At 42.6% G+C, this 15390-nt stretch overlaps 1 protein-coding gene across 4 annotated transcripts in view; it reads left to right on the forward strand.

The window, feature by feature from the left end:
- LOC125878776 (protein kinase C beta type) overlaps window positions 1-15390 on the forward strand; it is a 288745-nt gene that overhangs the window by 75820 nt on the left and 197535 nt on the right. For all 4 annotated transcript variants that reach the window (XR_007447789.1, XR_007447788.1, XM_049560141.1 and 1 more), the window contains exons 4-5: window positions 430-541; window positions 679-807. Coding sequence is in view for 2 of the 4 variants with exons in the window: in XM_049560141.1 (XP_049416098.1) it covers window positions 430-541; window positions 679-807 (241 nt within the window). In the remaining 2 variants the exon portion in view is untranslated. The remainder of the gene's footprint in view (window positions 1-429; window positions 542-678; window positions 808-15390) is intronic.

Raw genomic sequence — 15390 nt, forward strand, 5'->3', positions numbered from 1 at the left:
TAAAGACACAAGTTAGGATGTAGGGCTGGATTATAAGTGCTACATCGTCTGTATACAGAATGTGCACAAAGTGGAAGGTGATGACTAAGATGGAGGAATTTAGAGGTGTGTATTAAAGATTTGAATATGAATAAAACCCAGTGTGATAGAAGACCACGGAAACTGACAGTTATGTGGCAGACATTGATTCACTATTTTTTTTAATAGATGCACAGATGGTAAACAGACAAAATGTGTGTACAGCCACATCAACAAATGTTTGACAAAATGTCCATTGCTTTATTCTGAATGACGCTTCTTCTGTCTAATGCACTAAGTAGCAGAAGGCAGGAGATGTGACTGAATGTAGATTTAAATGATTCATATTACAATCCCCTGCTTTCTTTCTTACTTACTAACTTACTTAATTACTTTCTTTTTTCCCTCCAGGACCCGAGGGCAAAGCATAAGTTTAAGATCCACACCTACTCCAGCCCGACCTTCTGCGACCACTGTGGCTCTCTGCTCTACGGCCTCTTACACCAGGGCATGAGATGTGACCGTATGTACTCTACAACACACACACACACATTCACTTATTTACTTATTAGGTCAGACACACTGTTAAATAACCTTACAAATATGTGTGTGTGTGTGTGTGTGTGTGTGTGTGTGTGTGTGTGTGTGTGTGTTTTCCAGACTGTATGATGAACATCCACAAGCGCTGTGTGGCCAATGTGCCGAGCCTGTGTGGGACAGACCACACTGAGAGGAGAGGTCGCCTCCAGATCACCGCTGAGGTCAAGACTAATGTACTCACTGTTACCAGTACGTATATCTCAGAAACACACACTCATACAGTCATCAGCTAGAAAGGCATTTGCCCAGATATCGCTGTATATTAATGTTGGAGAATACCAGTCTGCTGTCTCCCTCTCCTGGTAGACTCACAGAGGTGACGGATGGATCCCACAGATGTTATATATGAGATCAGACTCACAAAGCATTCAGTTATTCTGTGTCCATTGCTATTTTTTTCCAGTAAACTGAGGCAGAGATAATTACAACCTCAATACTCTGTATCTCTATCAAGATGTCATTTAACACTGTGATCACAAATAAGTGTCAGTGCATAAATCAATACAGAATACTTCACAGAAGCCAACTTTGAGTGATAATTAACACAAATATCCTACTGAATATGTTGTTTTGGGGCTGATCAAACTTTCCATGAAAATGATTTTATCATTCATGATTCATTTTTTGTAAGATGTACGTAATCTAGTATGTGTGCATTAATCATCCTCCTATCAGATGACCATGAACGCACACTTCATACAGTACCCTAGTGTTTCCCATACACTTATTTACTGAGTCCGATTCAATTGCATTCACTCTTCTTGCTCTCTGTTCATCATCAGACCACAAATCAGACAAGAGTTCGTACAACCCCTTCACCTCTTTCCACACCACTGTGGACTGCTTTACTGGGAGGGGCGGGGCTCAGCAGCTGTAGCAGCTCGGATTTGGCCAGTGTATCAGCAGCAACAGAAAGTTTTCTGATCTGGCGGTCAGTTAGGGCTGTGTGATACCCTGGCACTGAGGTTTGCGCTAGCTGGATTTCAACTGCTGTGGCTGCTGGCAGGGGGGCTAGTCTCTGGAGTAGAGGCCCACTCTCCTCCTGGTGAGTAGAGCTTAGATTCTCTGCCAGAGTCCGAGCCCGGCCCAACCCGGCCCGCGGGCCCAAGCCGGGTCGGGCCGGGAGCCCCCCTCCCTCTGACGGGCCCAGGCCGGGCCTGGTCAGATATGACGTTTTTTTTTTTTTTTTTTTAAAGCTATGATTTGATAATGTTATAGGCTATGTATTGTAGCGACCCTGCAGTAAATGTTCTGTTGTAATGTCAATGTTCTGTGAGTTAATGGCATGTTTGGGATTGAATGAGGTGCGGGGTGTGAGTGTGACGGGGATGAGGAGGGCTGTGTGAGTGCGCGTGCTGGTGTGTGTATGAGTGAGCTGGAGGAGAGAGCAGGAGTGCACAGATGGAGTTACAGCTAAGTTGTTGTTTGTTGGTTGTTTTGGCGTGGTTACGGCCAACAGTAACCTGTACTGTTCAGTAATAAACGGTAGTTTAATTGCAGAATAACTGCGTCATCCTTTCCACACGTCCTGGCGGATGCTACAGTATTATAAAAAATAAAATTAACCCACACTTTGTATGACACATAGCCTAAAGTAAACAAACTTAGGGCCGAATTCACAAAGAATGAACTGCGGCCGCTGATAGCACCTTGAATTGCACTTCACTTGCACCCGCAGTTTGCTCTGTCTTAACGTCCTATTCACAAAGGATATTGCGCTAATGATATACCAGCGCAAACACGCCCACAAAGTTTGGCAGCTGAGTGCAGTTTGCCTCTGATTTGCCCCTGATTGCAATAAGCCACACATGGCAAAGTATAAATGCTGGCTTTGCGCAAAGAACACCGTGGCAGAACAATGGCAGACTTTGTTTGGCAAAGTACTAAATACTGTATACCTTCATGTAGTGATGTCTGCTGGTGAGTCAGTCTAACAGTGTCGGATGGGTTGAGGCTGTGGATCTGACCAACTTTAACGGCTTTATCACTATTCCCCCTCACTTGTAGCTGTTTTTTTGTTATCTTTTGAATTTAATAGGAATTATGGAACCGTTTCGTAAAATAAATTATTGAAAGTTGCTTTTGAAGTGCGTGACAGAAGTGCGTTTTGAGAACGACCGCAGACTGTCACCTGTTCAACGCATCAGTATCTTCGGATGCCATTAAAGTAATAATGATTATAATAATAATGTCAAAATATTATTTATCAGTGAGGCTGATTTGCATAGAAATCTGCTTGGCAGCGCAGTTAGTGGAGCATTTCACCCTCTGCGCGTGCTTTGTGAATTAGACGGTAGGCCTATGTGTTTGCTCCATTTTTACCGGTTTAGCGGCTGCAAAAGCCACGGAATCCTTTTGTGAATTCGGCCCTCAGTTACAATGTTGCAACATTGTGCGCGCACAGCCCTTCACCACCTGGATCCTAAAATAAACACCTGTTTTATTACATAATCATGCTTCCGTGTTGCGCCATTCATTAAGATCCTATGTTTCTGTCATTCAAATAACAAGACTTGTGGTTTAATACTCTTAATTATAACAGCCAACTTATTGAAAAATGTCAGGTTTAAATCGGGCTGGATTTTTTGGGCCCGATCTAAGCTCTACTGGTGAGGTGATGTGTAGCAGCAGGGAGTGGGGAGTGAGGCACAGGACACACTGTGATTCAAGGCTCTAGCTAACGTTAGCTACAAAAATGTGAACTTGAAACCTCTGCCATGAGTTACTAGCTCTGGTTAGCAAAACGCTAAACTATTAGCAGCATTTTCTGTCCATCTCTGAAACACCTCAGCAATATTGACTTGTGTTTTCTTTCATTTATTGTCAAACTCTCTTTTAAACTCTCTTTTTGATATGTCCATCTTCTTTCTGGGGGTTGCTTTGCAGTGTAAGCAGTTGTTGCCAGTGCTGGAATAGCAACTCTTTGCCATTGAATCAGTTTTTCACTAAAGAACATGCATGCGCATCTGCATTTGTAGAGCAGCCAATAGGAACACCTTCTCTGTGAAATGACCTGCGATTGGCCAAAGCCTCCTGCCACAGGCTAGATTTTTCAAAAGCCAAGAGGAGGTGCAGCAGTCTTATTTTCTCCCAGTTCACTTGAATTACAAAATGCTCAAAGGTTATTTTGGAATGACTCTGATGCCTCAACCTCTACCAAGGAAATCTTACTGAGGCAGTATGAGACTACTCCTGGCTTTCCCTGTTTTGTATTTCACATCAGTTAATTAACCACATGACTGTAGAAATGACACAAATATGAAGCTAATATATGTTTTCCTGTAAATGAGGATGATTTCCATGGTTACTCAAGATTGACAGAGCTGTGTCTTCACTGTGTGTCCAACCAGCGAGATGCAAATACATTCACACATTCACCCACTGAGGCGTTCGTATTTTGCTGTCGGGGTGATGACTGAGAAGAGGCATCACTGAGCAAAATAAACAGCCAGAAGTCTCACTGTCACTAACATGCCAGCTACAGGATGACTGGCCTCACTCCCACTGTTACAAATGGGGAAGTTGTGTTTCAAAGCAGGATCACAACACAGGCTTTGTCTTCTTCTTAAATTCTTTCGTCACTCTCTCTCAAAGTCCATGGCCTTCTTTTAGGCCAGTGTTTCCCAGTAATAGAGATACATTTTCACTTGTTGCAAAAAGCTTTTGGACTCCATAATTGCTTTATTCTTACAGTGATTGGCATTCTGTTGTTCAGAGCAGTTTTGAGAATCCTCCCTCTTCTTTCAGCTGCTCCCGTTAGGTTGCAACGGTAGATCATGTGTTTCCATCTCTTCCTGTCCTCTGCATCTTCCTTTATCGCCCCAGCCACCTGCATGTCCTCCCTCTCCACGTCTGTTCGGCCTTCCTCTTTTCCTCCTACCTGGCAGCTCCATTTTCAGCATCTTTCTCCTGAGATATCCAGCACATCTCAATCTCACCTCTCTCAAACCATCTCGTATACTCATTCCTGATCCTGTCCATCCTCGTCACTCCCTGCAAAAATCTTAGCATCTTCAACTCTGCGACCTCCAGCTCCACCTCCTGTCTTTTCATCAGTGCCACCACCTCCAAACTGTACAACATTGCTGGTGTCACGACTGTAAACCTTCCCGTTCAGTCTTGCTGGGACCCATCTGTCGTAAATCACTCCTGACACTCTTCTCCATCCACTCCACCATGCCTGCAATCTCGTTTTCACCTCTCTTCCCCAGTCACCGTTACTTTGGACAGTTGACTCAAGTATCATCCTCACCATTCTGCTCCCGCTTATTGACACACATATATTCTATTTTGATCCAACCAATTTCCATTCCTCTTCTCCCCAGTGGGTACTTCCACCTCTCCAGGCTCTCCTCAACCTGCCCCCTAATCTCACTACAGATCACAGTGTCATCCGTGAACATTACAGTCCACAGACTCCTGCCTGATCTCGTCTGTCAACCTGTCCATCATCGCTGCAGCAAGATGGGGCTCAGAGCCGATCCTTGATTAGTTGTTCTAAGAGTATCGTATCAAATGACGTTGTACTTACTTCATTTATTCATACTGAAGGTAGTGATTTCCAGCAGCAGTCTGGTTTCGAGGGCTGTCTGGCTTATGTCACTCAAACATTCAACTAATCATCCCTTTTTATTTCCATATAGAGTTTGAGAGTTTGAATAGAGTTCAGCGGGACAAACCAAGTTACCCCTCCGAGCTAATGCTGGCTGTAAATGGTAACAGCACATTGGAAGTGTGTGTTTTGCAGACACTAGATATCAAACAAAAGCCAGAAGGTAATGTTATCTCAGAGCCTGACTGGGCAAAGCCTGCCTCCCTTCGGGCAGCTGCCTTCATCTCACTCAGACTCACCCTGGGTCTGTACAGGAGAGCAGCGTGAAAGCAAGGAGAGCTCAGTCTGCAGCTACATTTGGGGACCGAATCGTCCCCAGAAGTTCATTGCACATCAACTGACAAAAAAACCAGAGCAAAAGAAAAAAGAAAAACCAAGTGCTCGACTTGAGAAATCTGTCAACTAAGGGTTTCTGACTGATGATTAGAATCTGTGACTTGTAGGGGGCAGCCCGTCTGGTTTCAGACACCATAATCACATTGCTCAAATTAAGTGGAGAATAATGTTAAGGATTTCCCAGAATGCATTTTAACAACCCCCTTTGTAGGACTTGTTGACTCGTTGCTCTCGGCCAATGGTTGTGGGCATCTGTGGGTTATTAATATAAATTGAGACTTAAAGTGATTTTAATGATGTGGTTACCTCTGCTAAGGACGTTTGGGTTGTTTGTCCGCAGAGTTACAGAAAAGCTATTTGCCTGATTATCATGAAACTTGGTGGAAGGGTGTAGTGTGGGTGCAGGAAGAACTCATTAGATTCTGGAGTGGATCCAATTCACAGGGCGGATACACAAATGATTTTTCACCTTAATTAACACTGTTTGATAGGCCTTGGTGGAGATCTGCGCTCTCCGTGTGCCCTTATAGTTAGAGTTGTTGCTGTTAGAATTGTTGCTCCTGCATCATACTCTTGTTTATTGAGGATGTAGTGGGTGTCTGTAAGTAGTCTGTTTCCCCTGTGATTTCTTCCTGTGTGGTGGTGATTAGTTCTTGGCTCAAAGCCTCCCGGTGAGATACTCATCATTTACTGTTGTTGCATCCTCAACTATGTTTTGCCGATCATCATCACACAACAAACATATTCCAAGAAAGGTGCAGCATCACAGCAGTCCTCGTTTTTATGAGTGCCAAATTATAAGTATATTTTCCACTAGTGAAATTAAATGAGCTAAATTAAATATATGCTTGCCTCCTTCCTCATGAGCTTCCTGATCTTCCTAATGTTTTATTTAACTGATTAAAGGCAGAGAATAGTGCCACCACCTGCTTTCTAATTTACTTGTAGTGCCTTTTCTCACCTGCAGGTGGGAGCAGAGGTTTACATAAACTTTTGTACTCCCTGTCAATTCAATTTCATTTTTGATTTAATTTGATCCCATCTAGTCGTCATGTGAGATAGAACTAGTTTGTGATGCTAAATGAGTTAAATTCACATAAATACCTGAGCTGATTGTTTTACACTGTCTAACAAAAGCTTCAGACTGTGTTTTGAATGTGCATGCACAGTTCTCTCTCATACATGTTGTATAAATGACCACATTTTACTGTGGTTGGATGGAGTACAGTCGCACTATTCATAAATCTGCTCCAACTTCAGCTGTGCCACCATTCATCCTCAAGTATGAGATGACTCACTGATAATAAATGTTTACCCAGGAAATGGATGAATGGACAACGTTTAAATTTTCCAAAATTTAGTCGACGTCTTTTTGCCCATGCTACTTAAGCACTGAAAAGTAATTAAATGTTGATTGCGGATCTGAGGAGGTAAAAACGATTTCCTCCTGTTCAAAGACAAAATGTATTTTCAGTTCTGCTGCGAAAGAAAGACATGATTGACTCCTCTGCGATTGCACAGCTTACATAATCAATACACAGGGTCTGTTCATCATAGGAAAACATAAACAAAGCCTCACACTGAAACAGTTATTAACTTTCTGAATGTCCTGAGAGGAAATAATACATAAAGTGCATAGGATGTGCTCATTTCTGAATGTAAATTCATTGTCACTTCATGGTCTTTCGCTGGGTTTCTCCCCGCTCTCCTTCTCTCTCTCCCTGGTTCCCACGCTCGTACACTGATCATTAGCTGGGATTTACTGTGGGAAATGATAAGAGAGCAGACTTATCACACAGAGACTGCTAGGACAGCAGTAAAGGCTGAACCTCACAAGTGCTACAGAATGAAATAAAGCAGAGCTGAATGTTAGAGACTGTCAGAGGAAATGACATTTAATTTGATATAGTTCAGCTGTATCCGTCAATCACTGAGTGTATTAACGTTATTGTCCAGCCAGCAATGATTGTATCATCAGCACTTGCACATTTATATTTAAAGTAGAGATTTTAGTTTGAAAATATCGTGTTACATTCCTGTTTTCAGCCAGCTGTGATTAAATCCTCCTCTCATTTCCTTGTAATAATTTACAGGCAATAGAGGCAGCAGGAGGTGTAGTACTGATTTCCATCCACAGGGGTCAGTGTGGAGCCACCAGTAGTTTACTCCCTCATTGCAGTGAGGTGAAGAAAAAATAAAAACGCCACCACAGAGAATGAATTGTAGAACCACTAGGAACAGCTTAACGTAGCAGGAGCTGGTGGAAATGGCTGCCACAGTGAGAAATGCGTCTGTGCATGTGGACTAGTTGTGGATTTGATCAAAGCAATTGACATGAGTGTAAAGTGACACTTTATTGATCATTTTTAAGTCCTCCCTCCCCTTTCACTGGGAGATCAGAGCTCTGGGTCAGGCAGAATGGGGTCCATGGAGATGGAGGATCAGTGTCTAGCTCAAGGACGCTCCAGCAGTGAAAACGCACGGAAAGGTGCCCCCTTATTTTGGTACAGCACATTCTGCCTAATGGCTTTATCGTCACAAACGAGGGTGAGATGTGATAATAGTTTGAACATGGAGATGATGGCGCACATTTTCAGACATTCTCTCCTGGAAGACATTCATGTTTCAGTGAGATGCTCACATGAGAAAGAAGTTCAAACCTGTGTGCGTTTTCCACCTCCACAAAGTTGGTCAGTGGCCGTGTGAAGACGTGAATGTCGGATTTTTACTTTCGGAAAGTTAAGTCCCCCTCCCACCAAGTCCGACGTGGGAAAGGTGTTTGACCATCTGGCAAGTACTTCTGTCAGAGTATCCTGGAGCCTTCATACACTAATGATGACTCTGGCTGTCTGTGCGTTGGCTCAAAAGCAAAAGCACCCTGGGAATATGAGAAATAGCACTTTTATTAACTTTATGCACAGTATAAAGTCCATAAGTGAAACATTTGCCACATTTTGTCTTGATATTCTCTGGATGGCCCCATCGGGAGTATGAACACTTAACCCTGACATTCATGCCAACACCACAGACGCCTTTATACTATACTAAGCTTTTTTGTTTGAAGGACACTGCACTCACACCAGAGCTTGCTAAGGGGACTTTTATTCAAAGTGAGCTGAACATCTTAGAGCAGTGGACTCATTCATTTTTATTCAAATCTAATGTCAGGCTCAGAGAAGGCTGCTTAACCAATTATACATGATGAAGCTTTTGATTCTAACAGGGGTTGGATTTTTGACTTTTCAATGCTCAAATTAAATAACCCAGAGATTCAGGATGAGCTACTAGCCTGAGACTGCTGCACCACCATACAGCATGGTAGCACCAGCCTAGCTGAGGCAGGATTTCACACTGCTCCTTCAACCTGCAGAGGTTATTGAGACTCTTGTTTATCCAAAATGGCTCCTTTTTCAGGCTTTAGAAATTCTAGCCTGTGATGGGAGACGTTGGCCAATCACAGGTTATTTTAGAGAGAGGATGTTTCTGTTGGCTGTTCTACAAATGCAGATGTGTGTGCACGTCCCTTAAGCCTGATTTAATGGCAGAGAACTGTGCACAGAAAGTTGCTATTTCAGCAGTGTTAACACCTGCCTACAAAGCAACCCAAAAGGGAAGACAGACTAATTAAAAAGAGAGTCTAAAAGAGAGTCTGACAACAAATTAAATAAAACACTTCCATATCAGCAAAACGTGTCAGAAATGGAGAGAAAATGTTGCTAATAGCTTAGCCTTCTCTTAACCGAAGCTAAAGGCTCACAGCTGCAGCCTCAAATTCACGTTCATGTAGCTAACATTAGCAAGGGCCTGGAATCAAAGTGTGTCCTCCGCCTCACCCCCTGACACTACAGACCATCACCCCAAAAGAAGAATGGGCGGTAGCCCCAGACATGGACCCCCAGTCAGCAGCCACAGCAACCCAAATGCATCAAGCACAAACCCCAGCAAGCCCAGACTTGCTGCCAGATCAGCAAACTTTCTGTTGCTGCCATTACATAGTCTAGACCTTGTGCTGCCACTGGCCACCAGCATGCTGTGACACCTGGCGCTGGGGGATTTGCGCAGGCTGAATTCAAGCTGCCACAACTGTCAACAGAAGGTCTGTTTCCTGAGCTGTTGCCCACTCCACTTCTGGGGAAGCAATCCATAGTGGCGGGGAGTGAGTCGGAGAGACTATGGGGTGGCTAGCTAGCTAATTCTTTTGGTTGCTAGCATTTTTGGTCTGATAAACAGAGAGAGAATGGGTTGCATGCATCTGTCCAGTGAAGTATGATTAAATAAATCATTGTATGGAAAACACTGGGTTACTATATCAAGTGTGTGCATACGCCTGTGGTCGTCTGGTGGGAGGGGCTAAGGGCAGATAGGGTGGAGCTAGAGGAAAAGGGTCACTAATTCAAATTTTTGCGTTTTTTGCTTTTTCCAAAATTCTGCGTACCCTGAGCTGTAAAGACTACTGAACAGGTCATGTTGTAGAAATGAACACAAAATATTGCACGTGCCAAACATCAGTGCCTTGAATAAGTTAGCATGTTTACTTCATTGGGTTGGGATCACACCCAGCTCGGGTTGAGATAAACATCAATCAACACTTCATTTTCTTAGGTGTGATCCACAGGGGGGGAAGTTGATCCATTTCAGACTCAGGTTAGTCACCTTGGCAACTAAACAGAGTCAAAACAAATACAATTCCAGTCCCTGAAGTAACAGCTCTGATAGAGTGTGCATCTAAATTAGCCTCACTGGTGCTGGCACCAGTTAGCAACACATGGAGGAATACAGTCGCTAAAATGAACATCGAGTCAACATCTTTTTATTTAGACCCATTAAACTCATTTGGGGGTTGTTTGCTTTAGTTAATATGAATGTTGATTTGACACAGAGAGATCAAGGCTTTCAGTTTCAACATCCTGAAGAGGAAATTATCTGGAAAAGCTTCATTAATTCTGCAGCACATATAAAAGCGTGTAGCAGCTGGACAGAACATAAGAATCCTACTAAGACTCTGATGAGGCTGTTTCACATGGGAAAAGGTGCACCGGCAACACCCACGCTGCTGTGCACATATACATTATTCTGCTGTTACTGCACTCTTATCTCCGCTCGCCCTCCCTGTAGACTTAAGTACATGCGTTATCTCTTTCTCTCTCTCTCACACACACACCTACACACACATACTTCTTTACTCAGACCCGCACGTGCTCTTCGCAATTAGCACAAACTGTATGCAAGCGAGACTTAAACATATGCAAACACGGTCACATGCACATTACACACCTGTGCATTCACAAGCCAATCCACTCACTCATTCACACATAAACAGAAAAACACACACACGCCCTCCTCTACTGACTGTAGGTGTCCTGTGAGACCATTTGGCATGCTACCCCTCTTTATAGCTCACCTCAACCAGCATTTGATGGTCACTTTAACAGGCATCATCTAATATTTATTGACCTGCTCCGCTGAGGGTTTAATGCTGGCCGTTGGGTCTGTGCTGTGGTTAACCTCTCGGAGCTTAGCGTAGCATACAGCGCTTCAACGGCACGAAAACCTCATTTCTCTCACCTCTTGAGGTTTTCTCACGCTGCGAGCTCGCCAGGAAGCTCTCCCCTCAGTCATGGTTTGAAAGGACGCCGCATGTTCCCTGCAGCCCTGAGAGCTTTGCGTCTCAATTGTTGGTTGTAAAAAAAGGCAGTTTTGACTTTTATTGCAAAAGTTTGCTTTGCAGTAGCTGCTGAGGAGAAACTTTCTGACCCATGTTTCAGCATCATGTCAGGCGGGGGCAGCCTGGAAAGTCTCACTTTCAAGTGAACTCAGGTGCACTTAATTTGTGGTGACAATACAAGACTGACCTACTTCTGGATTATGTGACACTTGTCATTTTCAATTTTTCTATGATGGCAGCCATCCCCCCATCATTTTACTGTACATGGTGTCTTCTCCCTTCTCCTCTATTTCAAACTGCCCCTCTTTGTCATCTCTGAAATAAAGTTCACCTGCAGTCTGATCTACTGTAATACTTAAATCCAATCTCAGAACCCATCAGCTGTCTTTCTGACCATGAAAAGCTTCAAGTGGTCAACGGCTAGTATTTTGGGGGTTCTGGTGTAATCAGTGAATATCCAGTGCAAGACTTCCTCTTCTGTGTCGATCACTGCGTACAGTTCGGTTAGCAATTTGAGACAAGCCCCGACAACATTTTTGCTAATCTTTAAAAACAGATATCTGTGTGTGAATGCAGATAAATTAGTATAAAGCTAATAAAAATGGGTTCCGAGATTGCACTTTGGCCAATGCTTTGTGCCTCTTTTGCTCTCGTCAATCGTACTTGGACCATAAACGGACGATAAACGGAAACCAGAATGCTTCCAGTACCAAAATATTGTCCCAGTACCTACAGATTCTGCACACACTTATGCAGATATCGATTTATAGAGATTAATTTTAATCCGTTCCTTGATTTGCTTTTTGCCTGTTAGACTATGTTAGAAGAAGCATTTAAGTGAATAAGCTGAAGTAGAATGATTATGCTGCGTTCACATGTGCTCCTCAGATGGTTCCACTTCTCAAGTTGTCATCCTTCCAACTTTGGTGTGTTAATAAGCTTTCAAGTCATGGACGCCACAAAAAAGAGGTGTTGCATTTTATCGTTCAGAGTGTTAAAACAACACCTTGATAGCTGTTTCTGCACCAGTACATTTCTTAAAACCACTAAACTATCGCTTCACCTAATATGTTATCGGGGTCAAATCTAATTAATAACTTTGCTAGCTAATCTAGGTCACTCTACGTGGACGGAAACTAATGGTTACAACCTAATACCATATTACAGATTACATGTGAGCAAGAAATTGATATGCAATACGTGAATTGATAAAAAGTTCCTAACAAAGAAACAAACATTTACTTTTTTACCATGTTTCCTGGTAATATGACATCAGAGTCAGCAAGTCGTGTGCTTTTATAGTTGTTGTTCCGACTTTAGGGGCCATTCACGTGAATTTGCCAGTGGGAAACTCATTTCTCCAATTATTCTGACACCACACGAATGCAACATTAGACTAAATTCAAAATGGTGTCAGCCATAGAGACCCAAATAGAAAGAGAACAAACTAACACTGGCAGAAGGGCAGGTTCAGATCTGATACAGACTCTGCTCAGGTGTTAGATACACTGACCTTGGCACGACCCGATGATACGGAAAAAAGGTGCGGACACAGCCCAACTCCTGCTCTGGATCTGAGTGACATGTCAGTTCACATGGCTGCATGTTTATAAGTCTTTGTAACAAAGTAGTCTGAACTCTAAAGTGTTTTGTTTTAAGGAAAGTAAACTAAGAGTGTGACCACACTGTTAGTGTAACTGACCCGGTAAATTGAGATACCAAGAGACATAGTTTTAGGTTTCTACGTGCAGATGGATCTTTGGGCACTCGGCAGGGTAAGATCAGATTTTAAGTGTTCTTAAAAGGTCATAAATAAGTAATGTTACCTCTTTGGCAGGGAGAGGCCTGAGCTGGCATGTGAAACTGAGAGTCCCCAATTTGAAACAGGGAGTCAGTCTTTTCTATGAACAGCACTGGCTCCTGAATCTGGAGTATTCAAGAAAGAAAAATTGGAAACTAAAATGTATTTATACATAACGTGACTATTTGACTCAACACAGTCGACATGGAAACATTACACAACCTACCTCAGCTTATCATGGCTTCCTCTGCCGTTCTTTGTCATTTTTCCACAGATTACAATTATTGAGCTGCCTCAGCTAAGTTCTTTGTGCTGTGTGTGTGTTTATATAGGGGGTGGTAAAGGTTCTTGTGTGTGTGTGTGCGCATGTGTGTGTGTGTGTGTGTTCTTGAGTGCTTCCCTAGCGAGCTGCCTAAGACACAGCCGCGCCAGCCTGGCTTCTGGTAATTGGATGTGACCTCACAACTTGACCAGCAACAATAATTGTGCACACAGACACACACACAAATTCACACACACTCCAATCGCAGGGGATGTTACGCCACCGGAATACAATTACAGCCCAATAACAGACGGCCACAAAAGGAGGATTAGTGTAGGAACTGGCAACCTTCATCTGTCTACATGGTCATTACAGACAGATCTGGCGACCTTAAGGCTTTAACCCCCAGCACAGCTCTGGGGTTCTGCTCTGTGTATGTGTGTGTTCTCTGTTGCCTCAGATTTACCATGCTTAATTTAATTAGTTGGTTTCAGGAGAGAGTTTTGTTGTTAAAAAGATTATTGACAGGAAACACTCCACAAATTCACACACATACTCACTTGAAGACTTGAAATGAACACCTGTCAACCTGCTAAATATGGGTTGAAATTAATTATGATAAGTAACGCGTGGGCTCTGAATAAAATTATAAGACCCTCATTTTAAGGCACAACTGCTCCATGTCATGAGCACCAGAGAAATAAGGGTGTGTTTGAACCCTCCTGCTGTTTCCACTCATGCAGGCTACCCACAGCATGGTATGTGCAAAAGAGCGAGTGGCGATTAATCATCATTTTACTCCACTTATAGCTTTTAAAGGGATACTTCACTGTAAAATCCGAAATACACATTTTTCCTCTTTCCTATAGCACAGTTTAACAGTTTAAATTGTTTTGTGGTGAGTTGCAGAGTGTCGGAGATATCGGCTGTAGAGATATCTGCCTTCTCTTGAATATAATGGAATTAGATGGCACTCAGCTTGTGGTGCTCAAAGTGGCAAACAATACATTTTAAAATCTCAACAGCAATGTCTCTTTCCAGAAATCATGACCCAGTTATTTAAGATAATCCACAGACCTTGTTGTAAGAAGTTTCATGTAGGAACTTTTTCCCTCTACCAAACTACACCAGCCAACCGGCCGACAGCTAATTTGTTGTTACAGAATATTTGATTTATAGAATAGCTGATTTACAGTCATAGAATAAGCCTATATGTTGTTATAGATGCTATTAACTGTTTTATGAATAAAGAAAAGTTATACATGATGGAGATGGCCATATATAGCAAATGGCACTGTTTTTAATTAAATGAGAGTTCTTCTTTGAACACAGACATATTTTCAAGGTGGCAGTCACTCATAAGGGCCCATTCTCCACCCAACACATTATTGGAGAGTGGGCCCCCACACCACAAGGGCCTCAGTGCAACCACACTGCCTGCACTGTCTATATTTACGCCCCTGGTTCCGACATGAAATAGCTCACAACAGTGTCTGTGGAGTATCATAAGTCAGCAGGTCATGATTTCTGGCAAGTGACACGGCTGTTGAGTATTTCAAATGTATTGTTTTGGCACTTTGAGCACCACAAGCTGAGTGCCATCTAATTCCATTATAATGGACAGAAGGCAGACATCTCTACAGCCAGTATCTCCAACGCTCTGCAGTTCTCACACAAACAAACGGCAGGTTGTTTTCCCTTGAAGATTTAAAACTGAAAGGGTTATAATCTCCACAAGAAAATCATACTTAAAATGTGTTACACAATTGTCGTCTTTAGTCTGTTTTACTTAAGGTTGCATTTATTACATGTGTGTACTTTACTCTCTGTTTCTCTTTTGTTTTTCTGTTCGTCTCAGTTTACCAATAACATGTTATAGATTTAATATTGTCTTGTCTGTATTATCAATGGGCATTTTTAATGAATAACTCATAGAGGTGGGATTCACCAGAGGCCCCATGATATGATATTATTCCCAAAGGAAAACTTTTTCAACATCAACAGTTTTATCGAATAAAATGAGGTAGTCACTCTGTCCATATCACTTCAGTCATTTTTATTGCAGCAAAATGTATCTAGTGAACTGAAAAAGCAAC

The sequence above is a fragment of the Epinephelus fuscoguttatus genome, linkage group LG19, assembly GCF_011397635.1.
Source record: "Epinephelus fuscoguttatus linkage group LG19, E.fuscoguttatus.final_Chr_v1".
In the NCBI taxonomy this organism is placed as follows: Eukaryota; Metazoa; Chordata; class Actinopteri; order Perciformes; family Serranidae; genus Epinephelus; species Epinephelus fuscoguttatus.